The 22,957-nt window shown below is 43.4% G+C and overlaps 1 protein-coding gene across 2 annotated transcripts in view; it reads right to left on the minus strand.

Annotated features, from left to right (window-relative positions):
* Window positions 1–394: 394 nt before the first annotated feature.
* The window catches only part of LOC124048545 (zinc finger and BTB domain-containing protein 7C-like), a 39,533-nt gene continuing 16,970 nt past the window's right edge, over window positions 395–22,957 (minus strand). The window contains exons 1-3 of one of the 2 annotated variants that reach the window (XM_046369437.1): window positions 12,370–13,395; window positions 6,343–7,726; window positions 395–4,454 (exon numbers count right to left, since the gene is read on the minus strand). In XM_046369437.1, the coding sequence (XP_046225393.1) occupies window positions 3,773–4,454; window positions 6,343–7,706 (2,046 nt within the window). In that variant the 5' untranslated portion in view covers window positions 7,707–7,726; window positions 12,370–13,395 and the 3' untranslated portion in view covers window positions 395–3,772. Of the gene's footprint in view, window positions 4,455–6,342; window positions 7,727–12,369; window positions 13,396–22,957 lie in introns of those variants that run through there. The other variant, XM_046369439.1, reaches the window with a different exon arrangement.

Raw genomic sequence — 22,957 nt, forward strand, 5'->3', positions numbered from 1 at the left:
TAGCAGTTAGGAGTCAGACAGAAAGCCAGTGGGTTTGGGCCTGCTGCGGTTGTGGGCGGAGCGATGAATTAAGTCAATCTGAAGTGGCCATACAGCATTTACTGCAAAGCAGCCTCCACAGACATCAGGATTTTCATACTTCTTGACCTTAGATGAGCAGAACAGCTATTGAGAAGGAAGTTGTCAAGGAACTCATGTGTTTGTAGAGGAGGTACAGTCCCAACCTACTTTCAAACCAATAATGGAGCTATATGGAGCACTCTGCATTGTTAAAGCCAATGTATGCTTGATCCGCAAATGTGGTCAGTGGCTCCATATGGAGGCATAAAGAGGCCAAATTAAGCTCTGTACTGCATTGCGGTGCGTTCTGTAATAAGTGCGCTGAGAGTCGGGAAGCAAGTTCAGGGAGTGACTGTTTTAATAAATAAAAGAAACAATGAACACGAAACACAAACAAAGCGCTGACATGAAAACAGAGTCAATAACACCTGAGGAAAGAACCAAGGGGAGTGACAGATACAGGGAGGATCATGAGGCGCAGGTGCACGAGATGATGGTGCCAGGTGTGCGGGATAATCAGCAGCCTGATGACCGAGAGACCGAAGAGGGAGTATAAATGACAGACTCCCAAATTTTGTAACAATGTGTAGGGCTCCATATACCCCCACATTGACATGTAGGTGGGGGCGGGAGGTCCTGTATGAACACAAACTCACTTCCTTCACAACAGCTCAGATCAACAGCTCTGCGCTGTTCTGCAAAGCACAAGAAGTATGAATGCCATAACTTCTGCAGAGCCCGTATCATCGTAAATGCTGCACTGCCAATGCAGATGTTAGATTGACCATGCAGCTCCTCTAATAAAGTTTGAGAGGCGCACAGGGATGCAGTATGGAGGTTGATTTGGTTTCTGCATGCTGGCGGAGGCTCCACAATTGCATCACACCCTCCATACTAAGCCTCTGGCCACATTTTTGGATCAATTATAAATTGGCTTTTAATCAGTCCTGCACAGACCTCTATAGGGAGTCACAGTTACATGCATATACAGTGAGATCACTCCAGGTTCAAGTCGAAATGTGATGTTTTTGAAGGTCCTCAAGACATAAGGAAACTCCCTGCAAAACCTTCCACTAGGGGCAAAAAGCTGGAATGGAACCCAGGTCTATAAAACAGGACTCTGCTGCTTAAGGGTTGGGCTACAGAAACAACTCTAGGGTTAACTTCAGGCATCCATTCTGATTGATTAACAACCCAGGCATTGATTCTGTTTGGTTAAATTAAGGATTAAGTTTTGGGATAGGATTAATTAACTTCAGGCATTAATTCCGATAGGTTAAGAATTCAGGCATTAATTCTAATTGGTTAACAAGTCAGGCATCCATTCCGATTGGTTAAATTAAGGATAGGATGGGATAGGATTAAAACATATAAACTCCAAGGTTCACTTTAGGCATTTATTAAGACTTGCCTTTCCAACTCAATGGTGAGCACTATTACCATCAAGTAGGCTTGGGTTTTTCTAGGACTCACTGTCCCAGTGACAGGCAGTGCGGTGTCAACGAACACATCAAAATTTGGAGAAACATGGACAAACATCTAATTTTGCAGTGAGACAATAAGAGCTTCATAGTATTTTTATTTATTTATTTATTATTTATTTTTTATTCTGTGCTATTGACTTGTTTATTGTTTACTCCATGTGTAACTCTGTGTTGTTGTCTGTTCACACTGCTTTGCTTTATCTTGGCCAGGTCGCAGTTGTAAATGAGAACTTGTTCTCAACTATCCTACCTGGTTAAATAACGGTGAAATAAAAAAATACAAATATAAGGGATGAACTTCTATTTGCACAGTCAAATAAATTCAGACGAAGAAGACCAGCTGTAAAGAACATTAACTAAAGTGTTCAACACAATACTGTTTTACAGCATTATAAACGTTTAATGCAAGTATATTTTTATCCAACAATCAAATAACATTCTTTAAATGTCAAAATTCCATAGCCCTAATTTATTTGGAAAAGTATACATTTATGTAAAATCTTTACAATGTCAAGGCATCCAATTTATTTGATGTTTCATGGTGATATTATCATCACCAGTTTATTTTGATAGCAACGTCGAGGTGTTGTGTATGCTTTTATGAAGACAGTGATTATAATATTGATGTTTGAATACAAGCTATAGCTCAATAGATGATTGAGGATGTTGAGTGTCGTTCTCTAAAATGGCATCCAAACCATATTTCCAGTTATGAAAGATTTGCACCAAAAGCGCGCTCTCTCACGCTCACTGGGCACACACACACACACACACACACACACACACACACACACACACACACACACACACACACACACACACACACACACACACACACACACACACACACACACACACACACACACACACACACACACACACACACACACACACACACACACACACAACCAGAATTTAAACTCCCAGACCCACGGGAGTACAACATTTAGTGTCTTTATAAAACAACATATTTGCAAAATATAGCCAAGGCTAATTTAAATATGCATAAATACCAAGAAAATAGTTTCCCATTTCAATTCAAATAATTGTGAATAACAACATTTACACACAGATCAGAAAGCAAACTGTATATGAAAATAGGGTAGAAACCCTTTTTAAATGTCTTACTGCAGCAATCAAATCACCAGCAGGTGACATAGCTAAAGCAATAATCTTTCTGTTTCACAAATTATTTACACAACATGGTCTTTAGAAGAAACACAGAACATACTGTATGCAATGTAACACAAGGCTTATTCAAGTTTGTGCAATATCAAACTCCACATCTTTGGAGGGGTTATCAACTATAAAAAACAACAACAAATATAATACAACAATAATCAACATAACTATGGTCAAATTATTTAAAACATTTGTATATATTTACAATAGTGCAGACAAAATCTGAGAACAATGCATTACAAGGGTAAAAACAAGTTTTCGATGTAGATTATTTTTGTCAAGTGAATAATTTCTCATGGTTTTGAATGTTCTTCGGTGGCTTACTACCCTGTTTATTAGCACTGTACCCAAAGTCTGAAACTTTGGGTACATTTGGAATCCGTAGTTTGTAGCTTATGAGTTTATTCATTTATTGACTGGGAATTTAGGAAACAACGTATTGCCATATGTTAGGGTAGGGTAGCTTAGTGGGGTAGCAGGGTAGCCTAGTGGTTAGAGCATTGGACTAGTAACCAGAAGGTTGTAAGTTCAAACCCCCAATGGTACAAATCTGTCTTTGAATAGGCAGTTAACCCACTGTTCCTAGGCTGTCATTGAAAATAAGTATTTGTTTTTAAACTGACTTGCCTAGTTAAAAAAAGGTTTAATTAATTACACTATGAATTACACGTTTACATTAATAATCCAAAAATAAACAGTTATTTCATGTCCTGAGAGTATAATGTTTTTCAATTTAGTACTTTTGGAACATATAAAATGTATTTGTCCAGTTTTACTTCTCCAAATTAAAAGTTTTATCAAAATCCTTGCGATTGTAAAGATGGCAGCTCAAAAGATTTTGATCTGAGATGTTTAACATCAACTGTTTTCCAAGTATTTACCCTGTTTTCTATATACTTATGTTCCCAGACATCACTCCCCTTAAATCTCTAAACAGCAGGTTGGAAATCTACCAGACAGAGAACTCTCTGTGTTCTGTGCGATTCTTAGAACTCTGAAATGAAGTGTCAGTTAGCTATCATTTGGAAGTGTCAGTTGGAAAATGTTTAGTTTGCCGGTTCAGGGATATTAGGGGTGTGGTTCTCCAGTCTCATGGTCCAGGGGTCAGGGATGTAAAATGGAGGGTGGGTAAGGACTTCCTCCCCAGGCCCTGCCAGGGCAAAGGTGAACACGCCCCTCTGTCTCTCCATCTCCACCTCGTCCAACACTTGCTTCCTGTCTGACCGGTGCCGAGCCTCCCGACTCTCCCTGCTCTCTCTGCTCTCTCTGCTGTCACTGTCCAAGTCCTTATAACTCAGCTTCTTACCACCCAGACCCAGGTCCTGTCTTTCTCTCTCCCCAAGGCTCAGACTTTGACCTCTAACTCCCCCATGGGAGGGCAGAAGCCGGCATCCGCCCGACCTCTCAGTCAGCATCTTGCCGCCCTCGTGGTGATTGGCCGAGCATGGAGGGCCCTGCAGGAAGTTGTTGACTGAGCGCCAAGCGGCCGGCTTGCGGCCCCGTCGAGGGCGTGAGATGCGGCAGCTCTGCCTCTTGATGTGGCGGTGCAGGTGGTCTGAACGTGTGAAGCTCTTGTAGCAGTGCTCACACTGGTAGGGCCGCACCCCTGTGTGGATACGCAGGTGGTTCTTTAGGTCATAGTTATGAACAAACTTGGAGTTACAGTGAAGACAGATATAGGGGCGCTCGCCTGTGTGCTTTCGCATGTGGATCTTCAGTTTGTCTTGCCTGGAAAGACAAAAAATGAGTTATATTCTGTGTTTTGAAAAATGTAAGAGATGAAAGCATAGGTATACTTTGGGGTACTGGATGGAAGGTGAAATTATCGTGCCATAACAGTGGCAGGAAATGAGAAACCATTAAAGGGGGTTTCCAGTTTCCACCTTTTAGGTCTCAACTCTCAAGTGGTATTCAGATGAGAGGATGAAAATAATTAGCCTGAACCACAAAAACACATTGTTCCCTTACCCTAATAACATTGCCCTTAAAAGATCTCAAACGCCGGTGTCAACATGATTGCTACACTCTTATAAAAAAGGTGCTATCTAAAACAAAAAGGGTCCTTTGGCTGAAGAACTATTTTTGGTTCCAGGTAGAACTTTTTTGGGTTCCTTATAGAACCCTTTCCATAGAGGGTTCCACGTAGAACCCACAAGGGTTCTACCTGGACCCAAAAAGGGTGCTCCTATGGGGACACCCGAAGAACACTTTTGAAAGCCTTTTATCTAAGGGTGTATATACAAGTAACATTGATTAAAAGATGATTGGGAAGCACTTTGTTTTACACATCCATATTTTGTATAGTCTATAGGGCTAATAAGACCTATTACTGTGCGAGGAATGTGCAGTGTCCGAAATCTGTCTTGCCTACAACCTACTGAAATAATACTGTGTATTAATCGCACTTCATACTTAAGCAGTAAGCAACAAGTATCAACATACTAGACTCATACTGAGAATGCATCAACTGATGCGGAATTTCCCACCATTCGTTCATTTTGATACAGCCCGTCCTCTTATCTCATTATCAGCTGCAGTCAAACACGTGGGTCTGAAAGACGATTCTCTTCCTCAATCGCATGCAGTGAATTCTACTAGATGAAAATCCGAAATGAGTATGAAATCCTGGCATTTAAAGCATATTGAATTTTCAAAGATTCACATACAGTGCCTTCAGAAAATACTGTTTAACATGATTGTTTTATGACTGCCTCATCTCAGTCAAGCAGTACATTTCAAACACAGATTCAATCACAAAGACCAGGGAGTGTTTTCCAATGCTGCTATTGGTCGATGGGTAAAGATAATGATAAAAACAGACATTGAATATCCCTTTGAGCATGGTGAAGTTTTTAAGATACACTTGTCCTTCCTAACTCAGTTGCCAGAGAGGAAGGAAATCACGCAAGGATTTCACTATGAGGCCAATGGTGAAGTTAATGGCTGTGATAGGAGAAAACTGAGGATGGATCAACAATGTTGTAGTTACTCCACAATACTAATCTAATTGACAGCGTGAAAAGAAGGAATTCTCTACAGCAAAAACAATATTCAAAAAAACAAGGCACTAAACCTAAACACCAACACACAAGGCCAAATCTACAAAGGAGTTGCTTACCAAGAAGACAGTGAATGTTCCTGATTGGCTAAGTTACAGTTTTGACTTAGATATACTTGAAAATCTATGGCAAGACTCAAGCAATGCTCAACAGCCAATGTGACAGAGCTTGAAGTATTTTTAAAACATCAATCCAGGTGTGAAAAGAGACTTACCCTGAAAGACTCACAGCAGTCATTGCTGCCAAAGATAATTCTAACATGTATTGACTCAGGGGTGTGAATACTTATGTAAATTATATATTTCTGTATTTCATTATCAATAAATGCAACAATTTCTAAAAACATGGTTTCACTGTCATTATTGTGTAGATAGATGAAATAAATGTAATCAATGTTGAGTTTGTAAGAACAAAAGGTGGAATAAGTCAAGGGGTATGGATACTTTCTGAAGTCACTGTATTTATACTATACATTGTTTTATTTTCTTAACCCAGAAAGCTACAATTTAAAACACAAGTATGGATATTTAGACACAGTGTATATGAATTTGTCATACCTGGTGAATCGCACCTCACAGATGGTGCACATGTATGGTTTCTCTCCTGTGTGGGTCCTCATGTGTCTGGGTAGTTTCCCTGCCCCCTGGATCACCTTGTTACATATAGGACACTGCTGGGAGGCTTTAGGCTTCATCTTCCGCTCTTCCTCCAGCTGCCAGGGAGGGAACAGCGCCCCCAGGTGGCTTGACGTGCTCAGGAAGCCCATGTAGGAGCGGAAGTCTGCCTCGTCCTTTATCTGGCCCAGATGGAGGTGAGACCCCTCGGACCGTACCACCCCCATCTCAACTCCCATCCCCGATAGGCCGGAATTCAGGAAGTTTTTCAGGAAGTCCCCATGCAGCATGCTGGGCGGGACTTCCTCCTTTAGCTCCTCCTTGATGATCTCTCGTTTCACAACTAGGTCTAGGGGTCTGTTGTCCAGCTGGGGCGGGTAGGAGGGGCGGGGAGTCTGGGCATGGTGGTTGGGGTCTAGAACCTTTTGGAGGAAACCTGGGAAATCTGCGGCCCACATGGGAGGGTAGAAGCCAGGGAGCAGAGGGGAAAAGTTAGCCCTCCTGTCCAGGACTGATGGCATTTTAGGGTATAGCCCTTCCTGTAGCAGGGATTCAATGGAAAAGTCTTTGAGGGCTCGGCTCTCCATGCTCTCATGCTCCTGCCGGGGTTTCTCACACTGAGAGTCTGTGTCCCGACACTTCCTCTCATTCTGCTGCAGCTCGTACTGCTGCTGGTACTGGGAGGTATTGGGTGGACTGAGAGCTGCTCCTCTCTCTGACCCGACCTGGTCCTGACTCTCTGACGACCTCATTGACCTCTCACTGGCATTATCCTCCTCGTTATCCTCCTGCTCGTCCTTCCTTGACTCATCATCCTCCTCCATGTCTTTATCCTCCTCTTCATCATCTTCCTCCTCTTCTTCTACATCCTCCTCCTCTTCCTCCTCTCCTCCTCCACCTCCACCTCCTCCCTCACCAGAGTCCATAATCTCCAGACACACGTTTATGATGCAGGGAATTTCCAGCATCTGAGCCGCTCGAAGGATCTCCTTTACGTTGGACGCCGTCACAGTCAGCGTGGATGTGTAAGCAAACTCCAAGATTGCAGTCAGCGACTCGGGGGCCACAAAGTCTATCTCAAACACCCCATGCTGGTCCCTTCCGTCAGAGGCCACGGTGAAGAGCTTCTTGAAGTACTGGCTGCAGGCGGCAAGGACCGAGCGGTGGGTACGGTACTCATGGTCTTGTACAACGAGGACTACATCACAGAGTAACCCGGAGCGGCGCTGCTCGTTGAGACAGCACAGAACGTCACTGCTGTGGTTGGGGAACGGAATCCCGATCAGGTCATCCTCTGTGTGGGCCATCCTCTCCTCTCCTTCTCTTACTTATTTACAACACATGGAGAGAAACACAATATCATTTATTTTCAATCAAATGTATTGCTTAAGCCCTTTTAACATCAACAGTTGTCACAAACTGCTTTACCCAGCCTAGATCGCAAAATAATCAGAAGCACAGTGCCAAGCAAGTGTTATTTCTATGGAGGTAGACATTTAATTTTATTAAACCAGGCAAGTTCATTTATAAATTAGTGATACAACAAAATCCCTTTGCAGAGCTGCACAGACCATAGTTGATGAAATATGAATATTCTTTAGATTAGAGTGAAGTGTTGAATGCTATCCTATGGAGGATCTTGTGAAAACGTGTTAATTCTCTAAGATGTGCTAAAAATGTTTTTGGCCGTTTTCTCGCCCTGTCTATGAATAGAGTAGCTGTCCGCTCCTCAGCGGTTACTGCAGGCATGTGGATAGATACTTTCAGATGGCTTCTTACCACAACCGCATTGTTGACTGGATCCAAATCGTCCACAGCTTCTGTTACGTTACAGTATAAAGCCAGAGTAAATAAGCTATGAGTTAATAATATCCATCTGCAGTCTAAAGTCCTGTCTAAGCCGGGGGGAAGATATTTTTTTTATTATGCTAATTGTGCTGATCAGTTACCAATTAAACATGTAATATTCTCGATCTTGTTGCTAGGGAACAGTTTCTATGATTATCATACAGAAACAGTATCTATACACAGTGGAAGATACCTATAGAAGAAGACCTAGGTTAGAGACCCCCTCTTTTTACACTGCTGCTCCTCTCTGTTTATCATATATGCATAGTCACTTTAACTATACATTCATGTACATGCTACCTCAATTGGGCCAACCAACCAGTGCTCCCGCACATTGGCTATCTGCATTGTGTCCCGCCACCCACCACCCGCCAACCCCTCTTTTACGCTACTGCTACTCTCTGTTCATCATATATGCATAGTCACTTTAACCATATCTGCATGCACATACTACCTCAATCTCTGTATGAACTTGAGTAAAAATTACTTGAAGAAGTAGAAAAATTACAGAAATTCTCCAAATGCCTTTTCTACTTTAAGTGGAATCACATTTCCGGAGCGTTTTGTACGTATAAAAATGTTTTTTTTGTCAGTTTTACTTTTCAGAAATAATTTAAATAAATACCCGATGAGAGAGAGCGAGAGAGAGAGGAGGGTGGGGGGAGACAGAGAAGGAGAGGGCAAGAGATATAGAGAGCCCAAAAGTTCCCTAACAGGTTGCACAAACATTAACGCTGTGAAGGACTAGGAGCCCATCCCTGGAAAACCCAGCCAAGTCAAACAATTGGTGCGGAGCTTAGAACAAGAGAGGGGCCAGGGCGGGCCAGGAGGGAGTCCATGGTTGGTCTCCAGAAGTATCCTAAATGGCACCCTATTCCCTATATAGTGCACTGCTTTTGACCAGAGCCCTATGGGCCCAGGTCAAAAGTAGTGCTAAGGAATAGGATGCCATTTGGGATGTAGCTATCTCCCCCACCCTGGGATCTTGTGCTGCAGGCTAGGCAGCAGCCAGCGCGCCTCTCTCTCTCTCTCTCTCTCTCTCTCTCTCTCTCTCTCTCTCTCTCTCTCTCTCTCTCTCTCTCTCTCTCTCTCTCTCTCTCTCTCTCTCTCTCTCTCTCTCTCTCTCTCTCTCTCTCTCTCTCTCTCTCTCTCTCTCTCTCTCTCTCTCTCTCTCTCTCTCTCTCTCTCTCTCTCTCTCTCTCTCTCTCTCTCTCTCTCTCTCACACCAGGGCTAATTACTATGTACTGGAGAGGATCTGAGGAGGATGTGCCACATGGACAGAGAGGGGAGGAGGGCACTGTTTATCCAAAGCAAGGTCCTGGATGGATCACTGTTTCATCACCCTTTCCCTCTCTCCCTCCCCTCAAAACAGTCAGGGTGGGGACTCCACTTGTAAACCTTTGTCAAAGGGCCTGATAACCCCTTATTTTTTTGTAATTTGCTCTGGCAGTCTCTCCCTGTTCTGTCTGTCAGCCCATGGAAAGACAACTTTGATCCTGTGTTAATACTAAATAGAACCCATAGACCACATCAAAGCTGTTCCACTTTGCTTTGTTAAAGAGTCCCAGATAATGCACCTATTAGAAACAACTATGTACAAAAGACTGTCGCTATTGTTTTGGATTAAAACATTTACTTTTACTTGATTCAATTCACGGTATATATTTGATAGTGAGCAGGAAGAACTTCATTTTATTTCTGACTTGTGTAACTCTTCTGCTTGGCTGGTTATTGCTTGTAATGATTTGTCTGCTGGGTGATGTTCTCAAATAATCGCATGGTATGCTTTCGCCGCCTTTTTGAAATCTAACACCGTGGTTGCATTCGCAAGAAGTCTATCTTTAAACCCATGTGTAACACTTGTATGTTTTCTGAATTTTTATAATCAGTATTTCTGTTTTTGAATTTGGCGCTCTGCAATTTCACTGGATGTTGGTCAGGTGTGATGTTACCGTCCTACGTACCCTAGAGGTTAATACACTGCAGAAGGATAAATGGCACAATGAGAGAGCAGGTTGGCCTGTCCACAGCTCCTCTTCTCCGACCCCTCACAGTGAGTGACTATTGCCCACTACCACTTGCCCACCCCAACTCTGTGTTACCACAACCAACACTGTGTCCTTGCTTGCCTCCAGTCCTGTGGTAGGCAGTGTCATCATTAGAGGCTGCCAGGGGCCAGACAGTGGCTAACTAGGGGGCTAACAGTAACACAGCCTCTCTCTCTCTGTCTCCAACCCCCACACCACCACGTCTGATTAGTGAACCCAGGCCCACCAAGGGCCATTGTCTGGGGAAATGCTGACCTGGGGCGTTAGACTAGTAACCGGAAGGTTGCAAGTTCAAATCCCCGAGCTGACAAGGTACAAATCTGTCGTTCTGCCCCTGAACAGGCAGTTAACCCACTGTTCCTAGGCCGTCATTGAAAATAAGAATTTGTTCTTAACTGACTTGCCTAGTTAAATAAAGGTAAAGCATTCAGAGCCAAATGAACAGCGTATAGTTATTTAAATTGAGTTGTTATGGATAGAAATAGCTCCACTGTCTGGGGGGGAACACTAGTTTAGAAAAACCTTATTCTACAGCCTGTTGTTTAGAATTAGATGCTTGTCATAACACCCATAGCGTGGCTCTAAAGACCCACACTGTGATATGTACAGATCTTTTCATCATTAAATTAATGATACAGTATACCCATTGATTCTTAAAGAAAATGATGAATGCCATTACTTTGCCACATGTTAAAGAAAATGGCCCTGGTATCTTTAAAGAAGCTTAAATTGTGATAACATGCCATTTCAATCTACACAGAATGTAGAGGAAAATCATTTCGAACTACTGTCTTGTTCATTATAATAGGGGAAAAGTACACCTGTAACAGTGAGTGATTACATTTAATAGACCGAGATTGAAAAGTAGTGAATTATTATGGGAGACAAATTATTACCTATAAGCCAATCGTACAGCAGTTTATTTTCGGGCCATCACTCAGTCTCCAGGGGAGCCTGAAGGTTCACACCATTATCTAGCTTAGACAGTACAGGTATTGTTTTTGTGGTTTATTAGGTCTCAGAGGTCAACCTTTGGTTTATTGATTCCATTTCGAAACATTCCATTATTGATTCTATTCCAATAACACTTTACAATAAGGCTATCTTTATAAAGGGTTCATAATTAGTTAATTGGCTGGCTATTATTAATTTATAGATACATTATATATCTATAATAAACAGACATGAATTTATATTCTTATGATTACGGGCTGTTCCTTTTTAATTCATGAGTTTAATTTAGACCACTGATGTTTTGAATTAAATTGTTGATGATCCCCAGCAGACTTTATAGTTTGGGAGAATTGTTGGTGTCTTCTTGACAACCACTTTTATCAAGCTCACCACCTCTGCTCATCTCATAGTTTTAGATATTTATACAAATGAATAATAATAATAATACATATCAGTAAAAGTCAGATAGCAGATGAGGCGGATACAGACATTTTTCTTACAAAATATATTTTCATTTTCATATTTGCTACTCTGTAAAACGAATCTATACAGCTAATTTTACTTGAACGTCTATTAGTACCCCCAAAATGTTTTAACTAGACAACAAGCAACCATTGTGAAACAAACAAGCCTAATCCTTATATTTTGTAAGCGGATGAGGCAAGAGTTTCATGAGATAATAAACAACAAGAGTGTCACAAACAATAGTCTTCTATACCACAGGTTCTCAATCTGTCAACACTCCAACTTTAACTTTAGTTCAAAAAACATGTATTTTGTTTCATGAATTACTTCAGAATCAGTAATAAGAGAACTAGTAATGTTTCATGAATTACTGCGGAATCAGTAATAAGACCACTGCATTTTCATGAGACTGCGTCTCATGGTGCTTTCCAAATAATTCAGAGTCATCAAATTACCATATCCACACACAGAGCTAAGTCTCTGTCAGAGTACACAAACACATACACACTGAACAGGTGCACTGTGCACATGTACTGTAGCACAGTTAGACTGATACACTGTAAGCACTAAGCAGACACACTCACATAAAATGACACATATAAAGATGAAGAATTTTCAGAATTCCAAACTATAATCCTCATAATCATGGCCTACCTTCTTAATTACTTCCTTTCCTTTTTCGTTTATTATTCCAAGTCTACCAGTGATGTCCAGTGACCTGCCACATTGCTGCTTCAGAGTAGAGTACCCAAAGATGATAGTCAGTCCGTCCTTCAGTCAGTCAGTCAGTCAGTCAGTCAGTCGGTCGGTCAGTCAGTACATTCACAGTCACAACTACCTCGCATCGGATGCCCATTCACAAAAACAGGGAATATCCACTCTTCCAACACCAATACAAAGATAAGGAACTGCTAGTAGAGTGGAACGGTAGAACATCGGAGCGGAGAGAAGTGTGGGTGTCCCTGTCAGGTTTAAACAGGCTGGTGAGCAAAGCAATAGTGGAGTTGAGCAAGAGAAGGCAGGCTTGTCAGATTCACAGTAGGGAGGGAGAGCAGAGCAGCACTACTGCAATGTGGAGATGTCGGGTTTTATAGCAGGGTGGGTAGCTAAAAGATAATAATACCCCAGCCCTCCTCCACAACACAAGTTAAGCACACTATGTAATAAGCTCATGGCTCAGACACCCTCTGATTTAGGTCAGACAAAATGACATTTTTGTTTTGTTACAGTACATTTCAGTATGGAGGGATGGAGGGAGTGGGGTGAAGCTGCTAGGGCTTGTTTAGGGAGAGAGAGGATAAAAAAGAAATAAGAAAAAACTAAAATATGTATTCTTTTTTTAAAGACTTCAAACTAGCCACTTAAGAATTCAACCGAGGAGAGATCAGAGATGAAGTGACAACGTTGCTGTTGATGAACAACTTTAAGATTTAAGATTAAAACCAAAAAACTAATGTTTTATTTGGTCGAATTGGACATGATACAGTACAGTATTGTAGCCCTTCAATGGCCTAAATTTCAACTCGGACAAATGTCTGCCATTCGATTCTTTCACACACTTAAAGGATATTGCTTACTTGTAGCTCCGTTTTTACCACAAACTCAGTCTGAGCTCAGTGTGGGCTGGGAGACAGACTGCTAATCTGAGTTTATAATCTGGAGCAGCTCTCCATTCTATTCTTTAACAACCTGTCTGTTTCCTGTTGATTCATGTCTAGTCAAATGTTGCTGCATCCTTCACCTGAATGTCTTGGATGGTTTTTACAATTTGTAATAATATTCTATTTTATTTTAATAAAAATAGAGATACATTTGTACAAGACTAAATCGAAAATAAAAACAAACCATTTGAATTTAGATATCGACAGTATATCTAATTATTTGACCTCTTGTTTGACTTCCTCTATATGATTCAAACTGAAGTTAGAAGGTTTGAAGGATCAGAGAGGAGAGGTGACAGATTCTTCTGTTTGAGTCAGTGATCACAGCAGTGGGAGTATATTATACAGCTCCCTCTGTCTGTAGAGGTCGAAGACAGCCTCTTTAGACCAGGGTGTTTACATAGAACAGAAAGGAGAAACAGAGAAAAGATGTGGTCGCCCTCCTCTTCAATTTAGAAAAGGAAATGATCAGTCTGGCATATGGACTTTGATAGGCGGGCGGGTGAGAGAGAGAGAGAGAGAGAGAGAGAGAGAGAGAGAGAGAGAGAGAGAGAGAGAGAGAGAGAGAGAGAGAGAGAGAGAGAGAGCTAGAGGCACTGAGAAAAAAACAACCATTTGCTCAGAGGGGTGGGCTCTCCTATGAACTTTAAGCTTTAAGACAATGAAAGCAGTTTTTTCTAGGTCTTATAACAATGAACCCAGTGTCTATGGCATCACAGCCAGTACTAACAGAACAATGTAAATCTCTCATCCTCTCCCAATGTTTCCCGACTCACATGACAGGACACTTTCACAGGATAGCTTCTGTTACTGACAGTCTGGCCCATTGGGACACTACGGATTTCCTACATGACATCAACACTATCGCTTATTTTGTAATGCTCAGCATAATAGCAGTTTGCACTGGGTCAGTTCTTGAAGTCACAGAAAATGTTCAAATGTGGTATTTGGCATAGCAGAGTAAATCTTATTAAACAAGCATGTATTGGTTAAATCAAATAAACTTCTATAAAATGCTCTTGCCAAAACCTAGATGGTTCTGACATGTTTAATGTGAATGGTTGTGTTATTGTAGGAGTAAGCATGTGTTATGTTAGTATTTGGCTGCTCACAAGTTTCTTCACATTCTGTAGTATGATAGACTTGTACTCATGCTTATAGGCCAACATCCCCTAGGGAGTATGTAGCGAGACCACAGCCTTATTCTTGGTGGTTGCAGTGTTTCGTAGTTGGCGAGAATTTAAGTATACTGAGATGGAGGTTGGTATATATAAACAGGGAAGCCACTAAATGTTAGCAGACCAGCCAGCCGGCTAGACAAGCAACAATCACAACCTATTCAGGCAGGTCCGTAGCTACATATGATGACACAGGTCCGGACCTCTGTATTTTTTGCATGTATTTCTACTCAGGGTGTCAACTTATTGTTGAGAGTTAGAATAGTAGAATCCACAAGGTGTAATTTCGAAACTTGGTCGTGCATCAGCAACATACTCTTGTTATATGTCACTCGCTGACATTCACTCAATTAGCCCATGTAGGCTAAACATTTTTAGATTGGTAAATGAGTGTAGTTAGTCTAGCCAGCTATCGAAACTTGTAGTAACCTAATCATGGCAGAATTACCGACCCGGCATGCAGACCCGGCACCACGAACTCTTCGACCCGGCAGCCATCACTCCCTGACCTTACCGACCTGGCACACCTTGACCTCCTGAGTGCCCCCATTTGATTTTGTTAATCACTCTCACTCAGATACATAATAACATGGCATAAGTCATGGCAAAATGTGTAGAAGTTCTGTAAAGGAAATGTATTTATTTAACTTTTGTTACGAAGACAATCCACTCAATTCCAAAACGTTTTGCATGTTAACAGTAAGGTTTTTAAGATATTGGACTTTCAAGAAGCAAAGTGTCACCGGCCACATCACCATGATGGGAATAATCCCTAAAACTCAGACACTGGCTACAATCCTTATCTAAATGCTTTGTCTGCTGTTGTCATATAAACTCTATGCAGGTTTCACTGTAATATACTGTAAATGTATAGGTATATAGGCACAATGTATAAGTGCAATAATCATGCTGTATGTACAGGTGAAGTCGGAAGTTTACATATACCCTAGCCAAATACATTTAAACTCAGTTTTTCACAATTCTTGACATTTAATCCTAGTAAAAATTCCCTGTCTTAGGTCAGTTAGGATCACCACTTTATTTAAAGAATGTGAAATGTAAGCATAATAGTAGAGAGAATGATTTATTTAAGCTTTTATTTCTTTCATCACATTCCCAGTGGGTCAGAAGTTTACATACACTCAATTCTTATTTGGTATCATTGCCTTTAAATTGTTTAACTTGGGTCAAACATTTTGGGTAGCCTTCCACAAGCTTCCCACAATAAGTTGGGTGTATTTTGGCCCATTCCTCCTGACAGAGCTGGTGTAACTGAGTCAGGTTTGTAGGCCTCCTTGCTCGCACACACTTTTTCAGTTCTGCCCACACAATTTCTATAGGATTGAGGTCAGGGCTTTGTGATGACCACTCCAATACCTTGACTTTGTTGTCCTTAAATCATTATGCCACAACTTTGGAAGTATGCTTGGGGTCATTGCCCATTTGAAAGACCCATTGGCGACCAATCTTTAACTTCCTGATTGATATCTTCAGATGTTGCTTCAATATATCCACCTAATTTTCCTTTCTCATGAAGCCATTTATTTTGTGAAGTGCACCAGTCCCTCCTGCAGCAAAGCACCCCCACAACATGATGTTGCCACCCCATGCTTCATGGTTGGGATGGTGTTTTTCGGCTTGCAAGCCTCCCCCTTTTCCAGCAAACATTTTAAAAAATCATCAGCCCAAAGGACATTTCTCCAAAAAGTACGATCTTTGTCCCCTTGTGCAGTTGCGAACCGTGGTCTGGCTTTATTATGGCGGTTTTGGAGCAGTGGCTTCTTCCTTGCTGAGCGGCCTTTCAGGTTATGTCGATATAGGACTCGTTTTACTGTAGATATATATATGTTTGTATATCAGCATCTTCACAAGGTCCTTTGCTGTTGTTTGGGATTGATTTGCACTATTTGCACCAAAGTATGTTCATCTCTAGGAGACAGAATGCGTCTCCTTCCTGAGCGGTGTGACGGCTGTGTGGTCCCATGGTGTTTACACTTGTGTACTATTGTTTGTAAAGATGATTGTGGTACCTTCAGGCATTTGGAAATTGCTCCTAAGGATGAAGCAGACCTGTGGAGGTCTACAATTTATTTTTCTGAGGTCTTGGCTGATTTCTTCTGATTTTACCATGATGTCAAGCAAAGAGGCACTGAATAGGCCTTGAAAGGCCTTGAAATACATCCACAGGTACACCTCCAATTGACTCAAATTATGTCAATTAGCCTATCAGAATCTTCTAAAGCTATGACATCATTTTCTGGAATTTTCCAAGCTGTTAAAATGCACAGTCAACTTAGTGTATGTAAACTTCTGCCCCCCTGGAATTGTGATACAATTAATTATAAATGAAATAATCCGTCTGTAAACAATTGTTGGAAAAATGACTTGTCTCGTGCACAAAGTAGATGTCCTAACCGACTTGGCAAAACTATAGTTTGTCAACAAGAAATTTGTGGAGTGGTTGAAAAATGAATTTTAATGACTCCAACCTAAGTGTATGTAAACTTCCGATGTTAACTGTAGATTTTAAAGACAAATAATTCCAATAATTCAAACTTAAGTTATTGTTGTCATAATCACTTACTATAGAAAAATGTTAAAAGGTCCAATGCAGCTGTTTTTATCTCAATATCAAATAATATCTTCTCTTGTTGGTCTATTAACTAATTTACTGTATGGTGCTGTCATGATGGAAAGTCCAAAATTCCATTCCAGCAAAACAGGTGGACATTTCAGACTGTCTTTGCAAACAGCTCTTACATTAAAAGTGCATTATCCTCATTTTAACAATTTCACAGTATTATTCCAACCTCATAGTGTGGAAATATATAAAATACAGAAAAATACAGTTTTTGACTGCATTGGGCCTTTAACACTAAAACGGTTTATTTCTGTAAAGGACGTAGCCCAGTGTTTTACCCAAAAGGCTCAAACTTTTCCGATTCCATCAACGCAGGCCGGCCCCTGTGTCGTAACCCTTTCTTGTAGTCAATGACCAAAAGCGCCCTGTTTGGCATCATGGGTGGAATGTTAATAATATTTTTCATGATTTCAATATTATTATTTTTTTTAAATTACGATGAAAATATGGTGTTTCTATGTCAGACAGTATTGTTAGATTTCAGTGTTCTGTGATGTGTAGAAAGTGTAATATTGGGATGCAATAGATTTCAACTCTATGCCTGAAATGGTACAGGTGTCTCCTTCTTTTTAAGCCCATAACCATGTGTGAGGTGTATACTTTTGTTTCAAAGCAGTTTTGTTTAAAACTACCTAGAATCACTTGATGGTTTAATTTCAGTTTGCAACAAATAATGCAAACCATTGGTATACACTACCGTTCAAAGTTTGGGATGACTTGAAAGAAAAGCACATTTTATGTCCATTAAAATAACATAAAATAGATCAGAAATACAGTGTAGACATTGTTAATGTTGTAAATGACTATTGTAGCGGGAAATGGCAGATTTTGAATGGAAAATCTACATAGGCGTACAGAGGCCCATTATCCGCAACCATCACTCCTGTGTTCCAATGGCACGTTGTGTTAGCATTTTAGAAGGCTAGTTGATCATTAGAAAACCCTTTTCTAATAAAACTGGCCTTCTTTAGACTAGTTGAGTATCTGGAGCATTAACATTTGCGGGTTCGATTACAGGCCAGAATGTCCAGAAACAAAGTAGTTTCTTCTGAAACTTGTCAGTCTATTCTTGTTCTGAGAAATGAAGGCTATTCCATGCGAGAAATTGCCAAGAAAGTGAAGATCGCGTACAACGCTGTGTACTACTCCCTTCACAGAACAGCACAAACTGGCTTGAATCAGAATAGAAAGAGGAATGGGAGGCCCCGGTGCACAACTGAGGAAGGGGACAAGTACATTAGAGTGTCTAGTTTGAGAAACAGATGCCTCACAAGTCGTCAACTTGCAGCTTCATTAAATAGTACTCACAAAACACCAGTCTCAATGTCAACAGTGAAGAGTCAACTCCGGGATGCTGGCCTTCCAGACAGAGTTCCTCTGTGCAGTGTCTGTGTGGTCCTTCTGTGTGGTCCTTCTGTAGCTCAGTTGGTAGAGCATGGCGCTTGTAACGCCAGGGTAGTGGGTTCGATTCCCAGGACCACCCATACGTAGAATGTATGCACACATGACTGTAAGTCGCTTTGGATAAAAGTGTCCGCTAAATGGCATATATTATTATTATTATTCTTTTTCTTGATCTTTTGTTTTTATTGGCCAGTCTGAGATATGTCATTTTCTTTGCAACTCTGCCTAGAAGGCCAGCAGAGGGGCTAATGACCTTGGAGACGGGGAAAGGGCTGATGAACCGAAGGGACAGTTTACGAGACTACTCCCGGAGGCGCAGATCCCGGGTGGACAGCCTTACCTTCTACATTTACATTTACATTTAAGTAATTTAGCAGACGCTCTTATCCAGAGCGACTTACAAATTGGTGCATTCACCTTATGACATCCAGTGGAACAGTCACTTTACAATAGTGCATCTAAATCTTAAAGGGGGGTGAGAGGGATTACTTATCCTATCCTAGGTATTCCTTAAAGAGGTGGGGTTTCAGGTGTCTCCGGAAGGTGGTGATTGACTCCGCTGTCCTGGCGTCGTGAGGGTTTGTTCCACCATTGGGGGGCCAGAGCAGCGAACAGTTTTGACTGGGCTGAGCGGGAGCTGTAATTCCTCAGTGGTAGGGAGGCGAGCAGGCCAGAGGTGGATGAACGCAGTGCCCTTGTTTGGGTGTAGGGCCTGATCAGAGCCTGGAGGTACTGAGGTGCCGTTCCCCTCACAGCTCCGTAGGCAAGCACCATGGTCTTGTAGCGGATGCGAGCTTCAACTGGAAGCCAGTGGAGAGAACGGAGGAGCGGGGTGACGTGAGAGAACTTGGGAAGGTTGAACACCAGACGGGCTGCGGCGTTCTGGATGAGTTGAAGGGGTTTAATGGCACAGGCAGGGAGCCCAGCCAGCAGCGAGTTGCAGTAATCCAGACGGGAGATGACATGTGCCTGGATTAGGACCTGCGCCGCTTCCTGTGTGAGGCAGGGTCGTACTCTGCGGATGTTGTAGAGCATGAACCTACAGGAACGGGCCACCGCCTTGATGTTGGTTGAGAACGACAGGGTGTTGTCCAGGATCACGCCAAGGTTCTTAGCGCTTTGGGAGGAGGACACAATGGAGTTGTCAACCGTGATGGCGAGATCATGGAACGGGCAGTCCTTCCCCGGGAGGAAGAGCAGCTCTGTCTTGCCGAGGTTCAGCTTGAGGTGGTGATCCGTCATCCACACTTATATGTCTGCCAGACATGCAGAGATGCGATTCGCCACCTGGTCATCAGAAGGGGGAAAGGAGAAGATTAATTGTGTGTCGTCTGCATAGCAATGATAGGAGAGACCATGTGAGGTTATGACAGAGCCAAGTGACTTGGTGTATAGCGAGAATAGGAGAGGGCCTAGAACGGAGTCCTGGGGGACACCAGTGGTGAGAGCGCGTGGTGAGGAGGCAGATTCTCGCCACGCCACCTGGTAGGATCGACCTGTCAGGTAGGACGCAATCCAAGCGTGGGCCGCGCCGGAGATGCCCAACTCGGAGAGGGTGGAGAGGAGGATCTGATGGTTCACAGTATCGAAGGCAGCCGATAGATCTAGAAGGATGAGAGCAGAGGAGAGAGAGTTAGCTTTAGCAGTGGGGAGCGCCTCCGTGATACAGAGGAGAGCAGTCTCAGTTGAAGGACTAGTCTTGAAACCTGACTGATTTGGATCAAGAAGGTCATTCAGAGAGAGATAGCAGGAGAGCTGGCCAAGGACGGCACGTTCAAGAGTTTTGGAGAGAAAAGAAAGAAGGGATACCTTCTGCACGAGACGATACCGGGAAGCCGGGGTCCGATGGTGATCTGCTTGTCATCAATACCTGGAGGTGTTCTTGAGGAGAGCTGATGACCCAATGAGGGTCTATGGGCAGTCCATGAATCCGGAAGACCTTGAGGTGGGCCGTCTCCTTGGCAGAGGGTAGTTTGGGGAGAGGAATGAAGTGGGCAGCTTTGGAGAACCAATCCACCATGGTCAAGATGGCAGTGTTGCCATCAGATGGGGGAAGACTCGTGACAAAGTCCAGGGAGATGTGGGACCAGGTATAGTGGGGGACTGTCATGCAGGTGAAAGAGGACCCAAACGCGACTTAACAGAAACAGAGTTTATTAAAGTCCAAAACGGAATAACAGAAATCCTCTAGATTTGTAGAGGGGAAAACAACTGGAGAAGCGGCCACAGACTGCAGGTCGCTTCGGGTAGGCGCAGGCCGTAGTCGACTGAGACACCTGCTCACACGCAGCATCTGATGAAGGCACAAAACACGACAGGACAGGGTGATACACAATCACGGCAAAAACACGACAGGACAGGGCGAAACGCAATCACAGCATGGTGAATACAATACAAGGAACCGACGGAACAGGAACGGATCACAAAGGAATAAATAGGGACTCTAATCAGGGGAAAGGATCGGGAACAGGTGTGGGAAGACTAAATGATGATTAGGGGAATAGGAACAGCTGGGAGCAGGAACGGAACGACAGAGAGAAGAGAGAGCGAGAGAGTGAGAGAGGGAGGGGAGAGAGAGGGATAGAACCAAACAAGACCAGCAGAGGGAAACGAATAGCATGGGGAGCACAGGGACAAGACATGACAATAAATGACAAACATGACAGTACCCCCACTCACCGAGCGCCTCCTGGCGCACTCGAGGAGGAATCCTGGCGGCAACGGAGGAAATCATCGATGAGCGAACGGTCCAGCACGTCCCGAGACGGAACCCAACTCCTCTCCTCAGGACCGTAACCCTCCCAATCCACTAGGTATTGGTGACCCCGTCCCCGAGAACGCATGTCCATAATCTTATGTACCTTGTAAATAGGTGCGCTCTCGACAAGGACGGGAGGGGGGGAGGGAAGACGAACGGGGGTGCGAAGAAAGGGCTTAACACAGGAGACATGGAAGACAGGATGGACGCGACGAAGATGTCGCGGAAGAAGCAGTCGCACAGCGACAGGATTGACGACCTGGGAGACACGGAACGGACCAATGAACCGCGGAGTCAACTTACGAGAAGCTGTCGTAAGAGGAAGGTTGCGAGTGGAAAGCCACACTCTCTGGCCGCAACAATACCTTGGACTCTTAATCCTGCGTTTATTGGCGGCTCTCACCGTCTGTGCCCTGTAACGGCAAAGTGCAGACCTCACCCTCCTCCAGGTGCGCTCACAACGTTGGACAAACGCTTGAGCGGAGGGAACGCTGGACTCGGCAAGCTGGGATGAGAACAGAGGAGGCTGGTAACCCAGACTACTCTGAAACGGAGATAACCCGGTAGCAGACGAAGGAAGCGAATTGTGAGCGTATTCTGCCCAGGGGAGCTGTTCTGCCCAAGACGCAGGGTTTCTGAAAGAAAGGCTGCGTAGTATGCGACCAATCGTCTGATTGGCCCTCTCTGCTTGACCGTTAGACTGGGGATGAAACCCGGAAGAGAGACTGACGGACGCACCAATCAAACGACAGAACTCCCTCCAAAACTGTGACGTGAATTGCGGGCCTCTGTCTGAAACGGCGTCTAACGGGAGGCCATGAATTCTGAATACATTCTCAATAATGATTTGTGCCGTCTCCTTAGCGGAAGGAAGTTTAGCGAGGGGAATGAAATGTGCCGCCTTAGAGAACCTATCGACAACCGTCAGAATCACAGTCTTCCCCGCAGACAAAGGCAGACCGGTAATGAAGTCTAAGGCAATGTGAGACCATGGTCGAGAAGGAATGGGGAGCGGTCTGAGACGACCGGCAGGAGGAGAGTTACCCGACTTAGTCTGCGCGCAGTCCGAACAAGCAGCCACGAAACGGCGCGTGTCACGCTCCTGAGTCGGCCACCAAAAGCGCTGGCGAATAGACGCAAGAGTGCCTCGAACACCGGGATGACCAGCTAACTTGGCAGAGTGAGCCCACTGAAGAACAGCCAGACGAGTGGAAACAGGAACGAAAAGGAGGTTACTAGGACAAGCGCGCGGCGACGCAGTGTGCGTGAGTGCTTGCTTAACCTGTCTTTCAATTCCCCAGACTGTTAACCCGACAACACGCCCATAAGGAAGAATCCCCTCGGGATCAGTAGAAGCCACAGAAGAACTAAACAGACGGGATAAGGCATCAGGCTTGGTGTTCTTGCTACCCGGACGGTAAGAAATCACAAACTCGAAACGAGCGAAAAACAACGCCCAACGAGCTTGACGGGCATTAAGTCGTTTGGCAGAACGGATGTACTCAAGGTTCTTATGGTCTGTCCAAACGACAAAAGGAACGGTCGCCCCCTCCAACCACTGTCGCCATTCGCCTAGGGCTAAGCGGATGGCGAGCAGTTC

Source organism: Oncorhynchus gorbuscha, linkage group LG11 (assembly GCF_021184085.1).
Source record: "Oncorhynchus gorbuscha isolate QuinsamMale2020 ecotype Even-year linkage group LG11, OgorEven_v1.0, whole genome shotgun sequence".
Classification (NCBI taxonomy): domain Eukaryota; kingdom Metazoa; phylum Chordata; class Actinopteri; order Salmoniformes; family Salmonidae; genus Oncorhynchus; species Oncorhynchus gorbuscha.